The 18,325-nt window shown below is 51.3% G+C and overlaps 1 protein-coding gene across 3 annotated transcripts in view; it reads left to right on the top strand.

Annotated features, from left to right (window-relative positions):
* GPAT4 (glycerol-3-phosphate acyltransferase 4) overlaps positions 1-4,148 on the top strand; it is a 29,974-nt gene extending 25,826 nt beyond the window's left edge. For all 3 annotated transcript variants that reach the window (XM_053270004.1, XM_053270005.1, XM_053270006.1), the window contains 4 exons: positions 262-347; positions 1,691-1,819; positions 2,077-2,156; positions 3,515-4,148. In XM_053270004.1, coding sequence (XP_053125979.1) covers positions 262-347; positions 1,691-1,819; positions 2,077-2,156; positions 3,515-3,623 — 404 coding nt within the window. In that variant the 3' untranslated portion in view covers positions 3,624-4,148. The remainder of the gene's footprint in view (positions 1-261; positions 348-1,690; positions 1,820-2,076; positions 2,157-3,514) is intronic.
* The last annotated feature ends 14,177 nt before the right edge of the window (positions 4,149-18,325 follow it).

Here is an 18,325-nt window from a genome sequence, read left to right as displayed (position 1 = left end):
TCTTGATGAGAGAGGAGAAGGGCACTCACTCCTCCCCAAGTCCTCTTGACCTGGCCCTGGTCACCAGCCCAGATGCCCCCTTCTGTGCGAAATCAGGCCTGCCAGTCAGACAGCCCAGGAGCCGCGAGGTCTTGATCTGAGCTCCCGCGCTCTCGCCAAGGCACGTGCTCCCACTGCGAGTACCTCACGTTGCCCCACCACGGTGACACTTCATTGGCAGTGATAGCAGCTCCCACACAAGCTCCGTTTCTCTCTTGGCAGGCACTTGCATCAACAACACTTCCGTGATGATGTTCAAGAAAGGGAGCTTTGAGATCGGTGCCACAGTCTATCCCGTTGCCATCAAGGTGAGAGCCATCCCCGCTTTAGCAAAGCCTACTGAAACCGGCAAGATGGGCATCAAGGGCTGCTGTGTCTGCAGGGCTGGGCGTGCCGGGGAATTGAGAAGTCCTGGCCTTGGATGGGCAGGAGCGCCGGGATCCTTTCCTCTAGAACAGGGCTGCTCAACTTCAGCCCTCCTGCAGATGTCGGCCTACAACTCCCAGAATCCCTGGCTTTTGGCCACTGTGGCTGGGCATGATGGGAGTTAAAGCCCAGCAACATCTGAGGACCCAGGTTTGAGAGCCAGTGTGGTAGACACAATCCACTAGGGCAGGAGTCCCCAGCCTTTCTCTTATTGAAATTAATGGGACCAGTTTACCTGCCTAGTTAGCTTCAGTGGGAGCACTCAGTGCGAACGTTCTGATGCCTGTCAGTCAGGCGGAGGGGAGGGGTTTGCTGAGTTTCAGCACGCGGCTAGCCAATCAGGAGCAGAGGGGGAGGGTCTTCACCAGTGTAATAGGGATGCCCAGATGCTGTTGACTACAACTCCCATCATTCCTAGCCAAAGGCCATTGCAACTAGGGGTGCTGAAAGTTGTAGTCAGTCACCTCTGGGAATCCTGTTACAGGAAACACGGTTCTGTACCCTCCTCCCTCCCCTTCTGCAGCAAACACATCGCTCAGGAAGCATCGGCTTAAAGCCAGCAATCCTCGCACGAGGAACAAATAGCATGGCTGCAGTGTGGGGTGGCAGGAGGGCTCTGAGGACCCCTTGGGAGCCTGCTGGGACCCCCCCACACTAGGACATATCAGTAAGAATGGGCAGGGTATTCACTCCACCTGGGTGAACCCCAGGAGAACAGCCCAGTGCCTGCTCTGTTTAATTTTCTGTTTCACTGCAATGTGTTCTTGGGGAGTGCTTTTGGGTGATCGGGTTTCGGTTCCCAGCATCTCCAATTAAAAGGGTCTTGGATAACAGGTGCCCGGAAAGACCTCTGAGAAGCTGCTGCCAGCCAGGGCAGACAATACTGAGCGAGAGGTGACCTTTGAAATCCTGACTCAGAATAGATCGGGCCATACTTTGGGGTGGAATCTCAGCTTTGTTTAAAAGCAAATTGCACCTTTACCCCTCCTGGTTGTGGACACAGACTTGCGGCGGGGGGGTGGAGGGAGGTGCGCAGTTCTCTGGCATGGAGCTTCCTAAGCGTGGGTCTGCTGCCATGTCTTGCATCTGGCACCCTTGTCTGACTCGATGGAGAGTGAGAGCGGCAGAAAGCCGCCGCCATCTGGGGTGGTCTTGCTTGTGCCTTGACTAGTGACTGGATGTCCTTGCCCTCTTGCTCATCCCTGCCCCCTCTTCTGTTCTTCAGTATGACCCCCAGTTTGGAGACGCCTTCTTTAACAGCAGCAAGTATGGCATGGTGACCTACCTGCTCAGGATGATGACCAGCTGGGCAATCGTCTGCAGCGTCTGGTACCTGCCTCCCATGACCAGACAGGTGAGGAGCAGCCGGAGGAGGAAGTCCTCGTTAAATTTGGGGGGTGGGGGGAAAGAGGACAGACGCTTTGCGGTGGGGAGGTGGGGGAGATGTGGGTTATTAGGTTTGGCAGGGGGAGTTCAGTCCAATGAGTATCTTCAGATACTCGGGGATCTGCACCCCTGAAGCCTGGCCTGGAGTGGACCGAAGCCAGAGGAGCACCTGGCTTCCTGGCTGGGATTCTTCAGCAAAGACTGACTGATTGTGCTCTCCCTTAGCCCGACGAGGATGCCGTGCAGTTTGCCAATCGGGTGAAGTCTGCCATTGCGAGGCAGGGAGGCCTCGTGGATCTGCTGTGGTGAGTCCTGTGGCGGAATGGCCATTGGATGGGGCAGGAAATGGCGGAGATGCATGAACCTGCCCTGGTTAAACTGTCTGTCCATCTACTGTGATGCGATGCTTCAGCACGCAAAGCAAGTACTCTGGTGATGGGGGTGGTACGGAGCCAGGGTTCCCTCTGCAGTGCACCTGCTCACCCATTTTTTGATGTCCGCTCAGTTGATTTTCAATCCCGCTCATTTTGCGCTAGGAAGGCCCCATGCATGTGCGCCCACACGGCCTTGGTCCTGCCACCCAGAACAAAACTCATTCCACATACAGATGAAAAAGATGAGAGAGGACACTGGTACCCAGATGTTTTTGGACTACAACTCCTATCATCCCCTGCCACAATAGCCAAAGGGGGAACAGCATTGAAGGACCCACCGTTGGGGACCCATGTGGTATACCCATGGATGGGGCTTCTGGAAAGCACTCTGCAGTGGGAAAGGGCTCCCCAGAAGAACTCTGCCTGGAGTCCGATTTTGTTGAGTGTCACACCTTTGGGGAATGGAAAGTGTGCTGGGAGCCGAAGAAGAGTCCTGTTGGATAATGCCAATGGTCCATCAAGGCCAGCATGCTGTTTCCAACAGTGACCAGCCAGATGCAGGGAAGTCTACAAGCAGGGCATCTAGACAGCACCCTTCTCCCGCTGGTGTTCAGTGACATCCTGTCCCTAGGGGTTCCATATGCTATCCTTGCCACTGATCATAGAGTAGCCAACAAAAGACGACTTCTCCATCAATCTTTCTTTTAGGATACCAGGCATCATCGCCTCTTGTGGTCGTCAAATCCATATTTTATTTATTCGATTTATATACCGCTCTTCCTAAAGTGGCTCCGGGTAGTTTACATTAAAATCAAAACATGCGCCAGCTGGGGATACTGGGAGTTGTAGTTCAACAACAATCAGGGTTGCCTATCCTTGCTCTAGCATGCAGGCTTTGCACAACACTGACATGTGGAAGGAAGCATGCACAGGTGGGCACCAGCTCCCACTCATTTTTCCCAGTGGATGGCTTTCAGGAGGGGGACCCATTTGTCCCATCTCTGGGTCACCCTTGAAGGTTACTTGCAAGGTGGCAGGGAGTACCGGGGCCCAAATCTGGGCCCTGAGCTCTGCCACGTGTGGCCATATGTGGATGAGTCTCAGTGCGAGAACACATGGCCATGTCGGCGATCCTCTTCGTCCCTCATGTGGGCCCTGAGCATGGGTAGAGTTTGCAGAGTCTGGCGGTGGTTCTCCACACGCATGTTTCCTGCCCCCTTTGCTGCCTACCGGCCTGTGAGCTAGCCTGGGCGTGACGCTGCTGCCATCTTGTGCTCTCTTTCTTCTAGGGATGGGGGCCTCAAGAGGGAGAAGGTGAAGGACACCTTCAAGGAGGAGCAGCAGAAGCTCTACAGCAAGATGATCGTGGGCAATCACGAGGACCGGAGCCGCTCCTGAGCTCCCCGCCCCAGGGCCCCTCCGGGCGTCACCAGCTGCCTCCGAATGCCTGCTGGCTCCGGGTCCGCTGGGAGCGGCAGCTTCCTTCCCATCAAGCCCAGGCGGCGCTGTCCAGAGGCGGCAGCCAAAGAAGCCTTGTCTGAACGGCTGCGGCTTGGCCTGTGGCCTCAAGAGCCGCAGCCCAGGGACTTTTGCCGCAGTTGGGAGGGGCTGCGTTTGGGCTGCCCCCTTCTGCATGCAACAGTGTGAGCTTGCTGGATGGATGGATGGGTGTGTGTGTGTGCGTGCGAGCGAGCGACAGAGCGAGCGCACAGATGTGCACAGGATTCTCCAGCGTGGCTCTGAGCACAGCTGGACGTCTCGAGCCCCTACTGCCACTGACAGATGCCTCCTGCCACTTCCCCGGTGGCAGTCCTGGGGCGGGGGGGAAGCACCGCCCTTTCTCCCTCCCCCTGCCCCAGACCCGACTGACTGCAAGCTGCATGGGCTCATTTTGCGTTTTGTAATTAAATGAGATGGACGGAGGCGTTGGGCTGAATCTTGACTTTGACAGGGCTGCTCAAAATGAGAGTCGGGGGGGGGGGCTCCCTAAAAGTTTACGGATGGGTGAAAGCTCTCCGTCTCCAGCCCAAAACGGGCATGCAGGGTGGGTGAAATGTAACTTCACAAGTGGCTGCAGGCAGAGGCTTTTTCACCTGGTGGCGCAGCAAGGAAATGACTTGACTAGCAAGCCCGAGGTTACCGGTTCGAATCCCTGCTGGTATGTTTCCCAGGCTATGGGAAACACCTATATTGGGCAGCAGCAATATAGGAAGGTGCTGAAAGGCATCATCTCAGACTACGCAGGAGGAGGCAATGGTCAACCTCTCCTGTATTCTACCAAAGAAAACCACAGGGTTCTGTGGGCACCAGGAGTCAAAATCGACTTGACAGCACTCTTTACTGTACTTTACATGCAGAGGGGGTCCAACTAGGAAGCAAAGTAAGTTGGTGGATTTCAGGTGCAGTGAATGGGGCAAGAGCAGCTTTTGAACCACAGGCCACAGGGGTCAGTGTCTCTATAAGGAACTCTGCCCTTTACATTGAGGCAGGCAGGCACAAATAACTATGCCCTCTGTTGTCTCCCTACCCATCTAATTTCTTTTGCCACATTTCGGGGCAGCCCCCTGAATTCCTAATACAGGTGGACCTTGTTACTCATGGGGGTTAGGTTCTAAGCCTACAACCGCATATAACTAAGCATTATGTTAGTGGGAATTTGAGGTTAGGTTCTGGAGTCTAAGAAAATGGCCTGGAAAAATCCCATAACACTGGGGGCGGGGAGGTGAGCTGGGGGGGAAGGATAGTGCATCTTGGCCACCTCGGATATTATGCTGTCCCACTCGCTAGCTGACCTACAGCCCCTCCAAGAATGCATAAAGTACAATATAGTGCAGCAATATACAATATAGTAGGATCAAAGAACCAGCTCATTGCCACATGAACCCCAAGCCATATTGGTTGTCAGGTTGGCCAGGGAGGCAGCACCGCATGAGAGAACATTCCCATAAGCCCCAGGTCAAGTTCAGCATCTCAGAGGCACTGCAGCAATAGAGACCAGTCAAGTTCAAGTGCAGAACTTCTGACAGTCCTCCACTCTCTCAACCCGCAGAGCACGGCCATATATGGGGATTGGAGGCTTGTGACAAAAACTGTGGATACGTGAGACACACAACCACGAATGGCAAGGTCGGGGCATTATTTTTGAATAGCGGATACGCGAATCTGCGAATATTGGACCCACGAGTAATGATGTCCACCTGTAATTTTGGCTTTTAAGAAAAAGAGGTGTTTTGTCACCTGCTGATATACGGGAAGATAGGAAGCTGTTTTCTACTGAGTTGTCTACACTGACTGGCAGTGGCTCATTTGAGGTTTGTGGATGCTGCCAGGGAGTAGGACCTTCTGACTCCTCCCACATCAATACCAAGCAGCTGTTCTGCCCCTGAGCTATTGCCCTAATCCACCCACCCCCAGAATACCTTACAGCACTCACAGCTAGTCACCCATCCAAATGCAAACCAAGGTGAACCCTGCTTAGTAACGAACAACCCATCCTTGCTGCCACAAGACCAGCTCTCCCCGCCCAGGATAGACCTTAAAATGCTGAAGTCGAGTGAGGCCCGCTGGCCGTGCCGTGCGCTTGGCAGCCTCCTTTGATTATCCTGATCGGAGCCCCTGCCTCTCTGTCACATCAGAACTTTTGCTGCATTGTCTGTCTCCCCCACACCACCACCCATCTGTACTTGAGAGCATCTCCGGTGGAGCAAGAGGGCAGGACAAGCCCCTAAGTAGCTCCAACCTCCGGCAAGACTGCAGTCCCGTATTTTGTCATTTTGATTTTGCTCCACACCGCAGGCAAAATGTTGCGGTTGCTCCTCTCAGTGTTTGGCAGCTTAGGACTCCTCATCATTCATTCCTCCTGAACTGCAAATCTTTGTTCTCAGCAGCTCCGATTATGCACCTCTGTAAGGCAGAGCCTGTGAAGCTCTACCTGGGAATGGCCTGCCTGCAGGCAAAACGGCTCTTATTAATGCCCGGGCAGAGGATGGGAGAGGTTCAATCAGAGCTGCCAGGAACGAGATGCAGCTGTGCCTGGTTTGGTGCCCCTCCCCTAGGGTTGCCATATTCTAGCTCTCCAAACCTGGGTGCCTAATTTGCATATTATGTAAATGGGCTTGAAAATAATTTCTGAGCAGAATAGTGACTGCATGTTTTGCTCCAGAACTCCACTTCTACAAAGGCTGGAGCTCAGCTTTTTTTAAAAAAGAAAAAAAAGAAATCTGAAATCTGGGCAAATCACAGTGGGCTAAGCAATCCGGGTGAGATGCTTAAAATCTGGGTGAAACCCGGAATTTGGGGGGGGCATAGCAACTCTACGCCTCCCTGGCTTGTTGAGGTGATCCACTGCTGCCTCTCGGCCATTGTTTCAAGGCTGCATGGTCCTTTACACTTCTGACGCCTCCGAGATTTGGCTGGAAGTCAACATCACGAAAACAGGGTACTCTAAATCCAAGAGAGGTCCAGAGGAACAAACCCTCTAGCTTGGGTGCTGAAAGTTCGGACTTCAACCAGCTAGGTCAAAATGGAATCGTTCACTGGAAATAAGAGGGGGGGGGGCGTGTGACCTTTTTCTGGGGTGGTGCATGGTTTACCGAAACACCAAAAAGGAAGTAGACAATAGGGGCTGCTTTGTGTAGAGTCAGACCATTGGGCCATCCAGTCCCCTGAGAGTATCAGGGACAGGGCCAAATTGCAATGGCACAAAAAAAATTACATTAGAAGGAACCCAGCTTCTATACTTGATATAAGTTATGCAAACATTTTGTGTACTTTGCAAAATTTAAACTGGCCGCACTCTTGGTTTTCATAGAATTCAGACTATTGTACCACATTGGGGGTTGTGGTAGGCAAAGGCAGTGCTCAGGGTGATAGGAACTGGAATGTTGGGAGGGCCTAGCAGAAACATCCATATACTTTCCATGTGGACTAACACCTTGGTCCCTCTTTTAATTTTTTTAAAAAACCAAGCCAGTTTCAGGCTTCTGCTGTGGCTGCTAGATCGTAGCAATGTGGGGTCTTGGACAAATGCTTGCCTAGCTTTGCCATTGGACTTGGAAAATCTCACACTGAATTTTGACTGGGCAGATCCAGTGTGGCTGCTTTGCCTAGGAAGGAGTGGCTGATGCCCAGGCATGTTGAGTTCTAGGCGGTGTCTCCCCACTCATCGTTCAGGCACTTAGGTTCTGTTTGAGAAGCCAAGGCCCTCTCTCTGGGTGCCAGCCCCTCCCCTGCCCTTCTGAGTCTTGGGGTCAGGAAGGAAGAGCCTTACCTTGGTTTCATGGCAGTTGTCTGGCACATCAAGCATCCGGCTTCGTTCCAGCAGTGTCCTCCTGGCCAAAATTCCGGGTTTGGCCCATTTCTGCTCCAGCCTCCTAGAGGCCGCTTGTGGAAGAAGGCAAGCATTTGCTGAGCCCCCACGTTTGCCCAAGTGACCCAATAGGAACATAGGAAGCTGCTGTATACTGAGTCAGACCATTGGTCTATCTCGCTCAGCATTGTCTTCACAGACTGGCAGCGGCTTCTCCAAGGTTTCAGTCAGGAATCTCAGACCTGGAAAAAAGCATCTGCCTCTTCCAACAAAGGATACCTTGCAAGCACCCAGTCACCCAAGCATCCTGGAGCTGGTGCTGCAGCCACACTTTCATGGGGCTAACGTCAAGGGGTGTGAGCAGAACTGGACCTTCTTCCTCATGGCTGAGCGAGTAAGTTCTTCCTCTGGCCACCCTACCTGGAAGCCCGGCAGACCTACCGTTTTGATCGCTGTGGTGCTTTGTGGAAATGCAGCCCTCAAGGAGGGAGGCAGGAGAGCTTTGCTGTGAGGCTTTGCAAGGTTCTCTGACCCCCAAATGTGCTTGCCGTTTCCTGGACAGGGGATGAGACCCTTTTCCAGGAAACCTCAAGGGAAGCAGGCCCGTCCCTTGGGCGTGCACTCAACCCTGAACTTTGCCCAGAAGGGATAAGAAAGGCCTTGTTGCTCAGAGAGGTCCCTCCTCCTGAGCCAGCAATGTAAACATCTCATGGTGCAAGAGCTAGACCATTGATCCTGTGAGTCGAGAGGGCCAGAGAGCGGCTACTGAGCCTCTCTCAGTGGCTCTGAGCAAAGGCCAATAGTGTCAGGTACTTCCGTAAGGATCGGCTGCTTGATACTGAGTCAGACCATTGGCCTGTGTAGCTCAATATTGTCTACACTGACTGGCAGCAGCTCTCCAAGCAGGAGTTTCTCCCAGCCCTGTCTGGAGATGCGGCCAGGGAGTGAACCTGGGATCGTCTGCATGGGAAGCAGATGTTCTACCACTAAACTACGGCCTCCTAAGGGGAAAACGTGTGTCTTGCAGAGCGCTCATATGTAGTCACCCACCCAAAGGCAAGCCAAGGCAGGCCCTGCTTAACAAAGGGGACAATTCATGCTCACGTCTCTTACCACAAGACCCAAGAACTGCCTCCCTTGAATGGGTAGGAAAGGCTCATCTAGACGACACTGTTTCTAACAGCAGTCTATCAGGGACCACTGCAGAGATATAGTGTGTGCCTCTGTACCTTTGTCTAGTTTTGCAACTATATTTGGCTCTACGCAGCTATATGCTGGCTAATAGCTACCTAGCATCCAGGAATTTGCCGGTAGATCCTAGCATCCAGGGAAATGGCTCCTAGCAGCCATCACTGCAACTGGATTCCACAGGTTACAGATGTGTGGATAAGGTTGCCATATTCAAGCTTCCCAAATCCAGGTGGCCAATTTTGCATATTATGCAAATTAAGTGGCAACTAATTTGCACATTTGTTTATGTGACAGATGTATATCCTTTCCCCTCCTCCTCTGCCCTCCCATGTGCTCAGATCCAGAGTCAAATCCAGGCAAATCCGGGCAGCGCATTTGAAATCTGTGTAAATCCGGGTAGAATTTAGCAGCCGTGTGGAGGAGCCAAAATCCGGGGGCTACCCTCAATTCTGGGGGACATGGCAACCCTCTGTGTCGAGCACTTTCTGAGTGTGTCACCAACCAAACGCTGACCTCAAACTCTCATCTTTTGAGGAAGGAAGCCAAGCCAAGCCTAGCTCGGGGTCATTGGGCCACACTAGTCACAGCTGACTCCCGTTCTTCTAAGCGACGGAGTCCCAAACGGTTCTTTGGAAGGAAGGAGGGTTCTCAACCTTGGGTTCCCCCCACCCCAGCTGATGTCGGACTACAATTCCCATCACCCCTCCCGGGTACCCTCCCATCACCCCTGCCACCATGCCATTCCCCCAGATTATTAAATGGGATTTTGGGCCGCGCCTGACACCCCGTCTCAGCTGACAAGCGACCCGCCCTGAAGACCCGAGAGGACTGATGGACCAGCCTCCCCGCTGGCCTTGCGCTGGCACCTGATGAGCTCGGCGGGACCCCCCTTGAATGAGCAAGCAGCCGGCTGGCAAGCTCTGGGAGGGGCGCCCACCCGGTGAGGCCACCCAGGTGACTCCAAAGGCATCCATCTCGGCTCCCCCGTCCTCCTCGGCCCCTGCCCACCGCCGGCCCCCCACCCGGCCATCCAGCCCGCCAGTCAATACATCTCTCTTTCCGATGGGAAAGTTAATAAATTTAGCTCTAGATTAAAAGTATTGATCATTTCATTTGTAAATGATATATAAATGGGGGGCGCCATGGGCAGCCAGCGAGGCAGGGGCTGGCTGAAGCTGCCACGGGATGGGGAGGGGGTCCTCATCTACATTCCACCCGGCTGCCGGCATTGATTTCCTATTAGTCTCTCTGCACCACCCAATAGCACATCATTCCCAGATCCGCTATTAATGGCCTTTTGATAAATAATCACTTGTAAGTCAATAAATTTTTATTAAAGAGTGTGGTGCTTTGATTTATGAAAATCCGACGGGGTTTGTCTGGCCGAGAAAGGATGTGGAATTGAAGCACAGGCAACATCCATCTGGTTGCCACCTGCCTCCCCCCACACCCCCTTGGGCTGCCCACGAGGCTCTCGTCATCCACATGGAGGACCAGACCTTCGTCCTCCAGCAGAGCTTTGAACGAAACTTTGGACTGAGTTTGCACAGGCTGTGTTCACACAATCGCAAGGATCCTGGTTCAAAAGTTAATCCGGATTAGTGAGCCCCGTGGAGCTGACTGCGTGAATGCAGAATTTCAGGGCAATCCGGTCAAACTGCCCTGGTTAAGCAGCATTTAACAAGGATAGAGCACTCGGATTCAATCCGGTTAACCAGCATTTAACAAGGATAGAGCACTCTGATTCAATCCGGTTAACCAGCATTTAAGCACGATCGATCACTCGGATTCAATCTTGATTCAGTTTAACCAGGTTAGATAACTAGGATTCAATCCTAGTTATCTATCCTGGTTAAATGCTCTTAAGTGGAGACATTTGAGCAGGATTGTCCTGAAATTTTGTGTTCACACAATCACTGGGTGCATTAATTAACTTTTTAACCAGGGTCCTTATAATTGTGTGAATGCAACCATGGTAGGTTAAGCAGGAAAAATTTAGACTGGCATGGGTGATTGAAGACTTTATATAACCCAAAGGGCTGCATATGAGAAGATAGCTATGAGGCAGGTGCATGTTCAACAAGCCGATTTAGGAACACAAAGTTGTCTTATTTTAGCAATTTCCAGAAATCTGGCAGACAAAAGACTGGCTTTTAAAAACAGAGCAGATCCCCACCCACCCTGGCTTGTTAAGTGCATCCACTGTTTTTGTATGTTTTGTTATTTTGTTATGGACTTCAACAAAATTATTATAAAAACAAATCAGTTTTCTACATGCAAAAAAATCCAAAGGGATAGGAATAGCTAATAATAGTAATAATAGTAATAATAATAAATAATAAATTTGGTGCCCTGGGTGCAGTTCCAAAAGACCTTGAAGAGCACCTCAACACCATAAGGGCCACAGAAATAACCATCAGCCAATTACAAAAAGCAGCTTTACTGGGAACAGCCTATATTCTGCAATGGTATCTATAACAACAGCAACAACATTGATGATAAAATTCAGCCATCCCAGGTCCTTGGGAAGGACTCGATGTCTGGATAAAATAAACCAGTCAATAACACCTGTCTGACTGTGTAAATAAATAATAATAATAAATAACAACAACTGATTTGCTTGTTTTGTTTTAATGTTGATATTTTAAATGTTTTGCTTTGCTTTATAAACCACCTAGAGTTAGTTAGTTAGTTAGATAGTTAGATAGATAGATAGATAGATAGATAGATAGATAGATAGATAGATAGATAGATAGATAGATATTTCTTCGGGTTGTTAAGCACATTCACTACTATGAGGCAAGTGCTGTTTCAGTGAGATTGGACCCTGGCAACATTCAGTGCACACATTTTGAGTATTTTAGCCAATCTCAGAAATCTAATAGACAAAACAATGTCTTAAAAGTAGGAGAACTAGGAATAGCAAGGACATGTTAATCACATTGACAGCCACCTAATGGCGCAGCAGGAAATGACTTGATTATCAAGCCAGAGGTTGCCGGTTCGAGTCCCCTCTGGTATGTTTCTATTGGAAACTCCTAAACTGGGCAGCAGCAATATAGGAAGATGCTGAAAGGCATCATCTCAGACTGCGCAGTAGATGGCAATGGTAAACCCCTCCTGTGCTCAACCAAAGACAACCACAGGGCTCTGTGGTAGCCAGGAGTCAAAACCAATTCAACGGCACACTTTACATTTACTTTAATCACACTGACACCTACAATAGCTCTGCATTTCAGCAAGCTAGGTATGTGGCATTTGTGGTTTTTGATGCACAAATATGGCATCTTTTAGCAATTCTCAGAAATCTGGCAGACAAAACAACAGGTTAAAAATAGTAGTATGACTAGCAAATAGTTTTTTCTTAGGGTTGGTAAGAACATTGGCATCTATGAGGCTGTACCATCTCAGAAAGATGAGGCAACCACATTTCAATTTTGGTGCACAAAACTGGGGTCCTTTTGCAAATTTCAGAAAACTGAGAGACAAAATAATGGCTTTAAAATGGAAGCAAATAGCAAAAAGCTTCTTCTTAGTGTTATTAGGTTAAGTTGCTAACTAAGAACAGCTTGCTTTACAGGCATTACCTTTACAGGTAACATTTAGGAACTGGATCTAGCTAGTCAATTTTTTGTGTTGTAGTGGGGAAGTAACTTGCCTAGCGAGCAAGAGGTTGCCGGTTTGAATCCCTGCTGGTATGTTTCCCAGACTATGGGAAACACCTATATCAGGCAGCAGCAATATATGAAGATGCTGAAAGGCATCATCTCATACTGCACAGGAGATGGCAATGGTAAACCCCTCCTGTATGGTACCAAGGACAACCACAGGGCTCTGTGGTTGCCAGGAGTCAAAACCGACTTGACGGCACACTTTACCTTACCATCCCATGCATCACATAGGAAGCTGCCTTCTACTGAGTCCGACCCTTGGTCCCTCTCGCTCAGTATTGCCTAGTCTGACTGGCAGCGGCTTCTCCAAGGTGGCAAGCAGGAGTCTGTCTCTCCAAGCCCTACCTGGAGAGGCTGCCAGGGAATGAACCTGGGCCCTTCGGCATGCAAAGCAGATGCTCTGCCACTGAGCGATGACCATCTCCCCATCCACCTCCCAAACGCGCACAGCGTGATTCCGAACACAGGCCCAACTAACAGCTTGATCGGGTGGCATATCCGGCCCCATTCCAGCGGCAAGGGGCCGGTCAGTGAAGGCCCCTCGCTTGAATGCCCATGTCGAGTTGCTGCAGAGGGCAGCAGGGCTGAACCCAGCTTTGTCTCTGTGGCACAGGGAAGCCGAGGCCAAGCCGGGCGAGGAGGAGGCCCTTCAAAGGCCATTTGTCATCCTCCCCGGCTGCGCACAGCCCTTTTGCCACCTGCTGTATTTTTCTTCCTCCGCTGACGGCATGGCAGACAGGTGTTGAACTACTTAATCACTTTAAAATTGTTTTAATTTTCTGTTTTGTATTGATCCCTCCAGCACCAATTAATCAGCTCACTGGACCAGGCAGTTAGTACATTAAAAATTGTCAGCTGCGCCGAATAGCTCAGAAAATGTCAAAAACATATTCCAGCGGCGAGGGGAGCCCTTCTCAGCAGCGATTGCCAGGGGGGAAGCGCCATCACCCCCCCAAGAATGCCCACCTAGCAGCAGGGCTTCCCTGTCACCTGAAACCCCCACCTTCAGACAAACCCGAAAAGGTGAGATTCAAACCCGGATCACCTCTTGCTTGGTTGAGACCATTGCAGAGCAACGCGGTTCATTTTATCATGGTTCGTCGTGAGAATTGCAAGCCTCAAGGTGAGGAGAGGGCATTTCCGACCCTGTTCTGGTTTAGAAGAAGCATTCATTCGTCGCAATGACCCCAACAATCCTGGCTTGTCTTAAGTACAGTTTAGGAGCAAGGCAGGATTTGAAGCCGGGGTTCAGTCGGAGCTGGTCTTGCAGTAGCAAGCATGAATTTCCCCCTTTGCTAAGCAGGATCTGCCCTGGTTTGCATTTGGATGGGCAACTACATGTGCGTGCTGCCTGCTACAAGATATTCTCCTTAGGGTATGGGGCTGTGGCTCAACGGAAGAGCATCTGCTTGCACGTAGAAGGACTCAGGTTCACTCCCTGGCAGCGTCTCCAGGTAGGGCTGGGAGAGACTCCTGCCTGAAACCTTGGAGCGCTGCTGCCAGTCAGAGCAGACAGTACTGAACTAGAGGTACCGATAGTCTTGATATAAGGCAGCTTTGTATGTTCTGAAAAATAGGGGATGAGGCCATAGCTTGGGGGGTAGAGCATCTGCTTTGCTCGGTTCAATCCCTGGCAGCGTCTCCAGATAGGGCTGGGAACGAATCCTGCTACAGGAGAGCTGCTGCCAGTCAATGCCGAGAGAATACGGAGCGACTTGGACCTTGTTCATAAACTCACGAAGCCTGCCTTGCTCATAAACTCTTGGTCTGAGTCAGGATAAGCAGCTTCCTGGGTTCCAAATGTCAGTGCTTGCAACGTGCAAACAGTTTCCTCAAGGTGAGGACTATAGTGACCTCATGGGGCAGCAGGGACGGCACACCCTATGGCAAGGGAAGGTAGGAGGGAGGGGACCATAAAAAGTCTGAGTGGATCGCGGGCCAACCCTAGCCACCCCCTCCACCCTGCATGCCTTTTATTAGTTGTTCTGCGATGCATGTTATCTGCCATTGATTTTCCTCACCGTGACTTGGCAGCTGGCTGGAAGCAAACAGAAGTGGCCGTCTAATGTCCCTTAAATGGAGCTGCTCTGGGTCCCTTTTATGGCGGACCAACCATGTCTGTTCTGCAGGTTCTACATGATTTTGGAATTCTATCAAAGGCCGATTCCTTTCAAAGCAGGCGTTCTCAACCTGGGTCTCCAGATGATGTTGAACTACAACTGCTATCACCCTCAACTGCCTTTGTTGGACGACAAATTCAGTGGCCTTTGGGATGATGGGAGTTGTAGTCCAACAACAACATCTGGGGTCCCAAGTGTAAGAAACTTTGATTTAAGGGGTTAAGAAGAGGAGTCATATGGAAAGATTTCTGGGACAAATGAATTCCTGATTGCATACTGTCTGTATTTTGCAGCAATACTGTATTTATTTTGACTTCCCCAAATGGATTTTGTTCATGTTTTGTCATACCAGTATAGAGCAGCAATAATTGCATGGGCCTAAATGCATGGATCACCTTAAGTGGTGCAGTGGGGAAATGCTTGATTAACCAGCAGAAGGTTGCCGGTTCAAATCCCCGCTGGTATGTTTCCCAGACTATGGAAAACACCTCTATTGGGCAGCAGCAGCAATACCAGAAGATACTGAAAGGTATCATCTCACACTGCGCAGGAGGAGGCAATGGTCAACCTCTCCTGTATTCTACCAAAGACAACCACAGGGCTCTGTGGGCACCAGGAGTCGACACCGAATCGACGGCACACTTTACCTTTACCTTTAAATGCATGAATAAATCATGTGTTTTCCCAGTTCCCAGCTAGATGTGTCATGAAAGTTCTGTTACTGGAATCTTCAAAGTCTCTTTCTTCTCATTTGTAAAACAACCGCTGCGAGGGGGCGATCTGGATCACGGCAGCAGCATTTTAACCCCCTCCCCCATGCTGCACCCCGTGGGTCAAGATTTCCAACCCAAGCTATTAGCTGCCGAAAGTATTCTGGTAATTTTCTCCTTCCACAGATAACAAGAGCTTTGGGGGAGGGCATTTAAGTCACACAACTGTCACATAACTTAAAGGACAGGGGAGGGGTCCTTTAAGACCCCTAATTTTTTCCCCATATTTTAATATGAGCAATGATTCCCCCGCCCAGAAATTGGCACCAGGGCAAACCAAGGCTGCTGTAGATCTTTAAAAGTGCTGCTGCTGAAACTTCATACACGAATTTTCAAAGACCTCATGGTTTGGAACATAGGAAGCTGTCTTGTACCGAATCAGGCCTCTGGTCCATCTGGCTTGGTGTTTTGTCCACACTGACTGGCAGCAGCTCTCCCCAGTTTCAGGCAGGAGTCTTCCCCAGTCCTGTCTGGAGATGCTGCCAGGGATTGAAGCTGGGACCTTCTGCGTGCCAAGCTGATATTCTGCTCCTGAGTTACAGTCCCATTCGCTCAAGGGAATTGTACTGGCGCTCGGATGTAGTCACCATCCAAATGCAAACCAAGGCAAACCTTGTCCCCAAAGGAAATCTGCTCACTATCACAAGACCAGTTCTCCACACCAGACAGTTCAGATAGACTGCTCCTGCTCACAAGGGTTGTTTTTTTAAAACCCACATAGGGGGCCCGTGCGGTGTAGTGGTTAGAATGCTGGACTAGGACCAGGGAGACCCAAGTTCAAATCCCCATTCAGCCATGAAAACTAGCCGGGTGACTCTGGGCCAGTCCCTTCTCTCTCAGCCTAACCTACTTCACAGGGTTGTTGTGAGGAGAAACTTAAGTATGTAGTACACCGCTCTGGACTCCTTGGAGGAAGAGTGGGGTATAAATATAAATAATAATAAATAATAATAATTATGTGTGGCCAGCAACACATGCCTCCGATGTCCTTCTCACCCAGCTGCAGCATTCAACGGCTGAAGGAGTTTTACCGCGTTAGGCCGCAGACACCAGAGCAATGGCAAGTAGCAACAGTGCCACCCTGCCTAGGCCTGCTGCCCTTGATAAGCCTCAGAGAAAGCAAACACCAGACCTTCCTTTTTAGTCAACGTATTTCTCATTGCCTCATCCTGGGGGTCCATTAGGCATCTCTGCACCCGAGACGTTGCTGATGTAACCAGTCTCCGAGCAGGGCTCTGTGGACCTGAGCACATGACCGGCTTCCATGTGCATGTATAATTGCTCTCTCTCTCTCTCTCTCTCTCTCTCATACACACACAGTTCCACAGGCAAGGAAGAAGCAAACACTCCACTGCTATTGACACAGCATCAATCCTGCCACCCTCGCAGCTCAATGGGCTTTTTCTTGTCTGCCGAAGATAAATAGAGATTGATTGTGTGCTAATCGGTTCCAGCAAGAGGCCTAATGAGCGACTTTTGAACTGCTGCCTGGGCCAAGGGAGGCAACAAACCAAACCACAGAACTCAGAGCCTCTGGCAAAGAAGCGGGCTCTTCCCCGGAGGGCAGCTAGGGCTCCATGACAGGTTGGAGACCTTTGTGGGAATACCTACACCAGAGTTTCTCAACCTTAGAACTACATTTATTTCCTGCTCTTCTTCCAAGAAGCCCAGAGCGGTGCACAGGGTTATAGGAACACAGGAAGCTGCCATATGCTGAGTCAGACCATTGGTCCATCTGGCTCAGGATTGTCTACACAGACTGGCAGCGGCTTCTCCAAGGTTGCAGGCAGGAACCTCTCTCAGCCCTCTCTTGGAGATGCTGCCAGGGAGGGGACTTGGAACCTTCTGCTCTTCTCCATCCCCTGACGGGAGTATCTTTCAGTGCTCACACTTCTAGTCTCCCATTCAAATATGAACCAGAGTGTACCCTGCTTAGCAAAGGGGACAGTTCATGCTTGCTACCACAAGACCAGCTCTCCTCCCTGCCCCGAAATGATTAGAATTAGGGTTGCCATATTCTGGCTTTCCAAATCCGGGTGCTTATTTTGCATATTATGTAAAATGGCTTGAAAATAATTTTAGAGCAGAATCGTGACTGCACATTTTGCTCCATAACTCCCCTTCTACAAGGGCTAGAGCTTAGCTTTTAAAAAAACAAAAACATAAAAGCTGAAATCTGGAAGAATCTGGGTGGGCTAAGCAATCGGGGTGAGATGCTTAAAATCCAGGTGAAACCTGGAATTCCGTGGGGCATGGCAACTCTAATTAGAGTAAAATTGCAGTCATTTTTGCACAGAGGAAAGACTTAGCATCAGGGTTAGGGTAATAAGGAACAAACTAGCTGACCCGTGCGGCCGCCACCGCCCTGCAGGGGCCGAGTGCGGCCGCCAACGCCTCGCCTCCGCGGCCAGGCCCGGCCAGTCCCGCCGCCTTGCCTCCGCGGCCGGGCCCGGCCCGGCCAGGCTACCTCTCTCTCTCTCCTCCCGCCCCCCGTCTCCGGCGGGGCAGAGTGCGGCCGCCGCCGCCAGCGGGCCTGGCCGGCCCCAGAGTGCCGCCGCCGATGCCGCGGCCGGCCCCAGAGTGCCGCCATCAGGCCCGCCGCCTTGCCTCCGCGGCCAGGCCCAGCCCAGCCAGTCCCACCGCCTCGCTTCCGCGGCCGGGCCCGGCCCCGCCGCCTCACTGGGCCCCGCCGCCTTGTCCCGCCTCGCTGGGCCCACCGCTCGCTGGGCCCCGCCACCACGGCCTGGCCCTCCGCCATCGCTCTGGGCCCACCGCCTCGCTGGGCTCCGCCGCCGCGGCCCTGGGCCCGCCGCCTTGCCTCCGCAGCCACCCAGCAAGCGAATTCTCCTGGGTGTGCTGCCAGCCAATCAGGCGCCCCCTGCAGCCCAGCCAATCAGCTGGGCTGCTGGGACGCATTTCTCCTGGGCACACCCAGGAGAATTATATATATAGATTGTTGCACTCTCACCATGAAATAATCCTTGGAGAACATGCCTGCCCATGGGTGTAGCTATCATTGAGCAGATGGGTTCCAAGAACC

Source organism: Hemicordylus capensis, chromosome 8 (genome assembly GCF_027244095.1).
Source record: "Hemicordylus capensis ecotype Gifberg chromosome 8, rHemCap1.1.pri, whole genome shotgun sequence".
NCBI classification, from domain to species: Eukaryota; Metazoa; Chordata; class Lepidosauria; order Squamata; family Cordylidae; genus Hemicordylus; species Hemicordylus capensis.
This window is presented reverse-complemented; position numbering and strand designations above follow the sequence as displayed.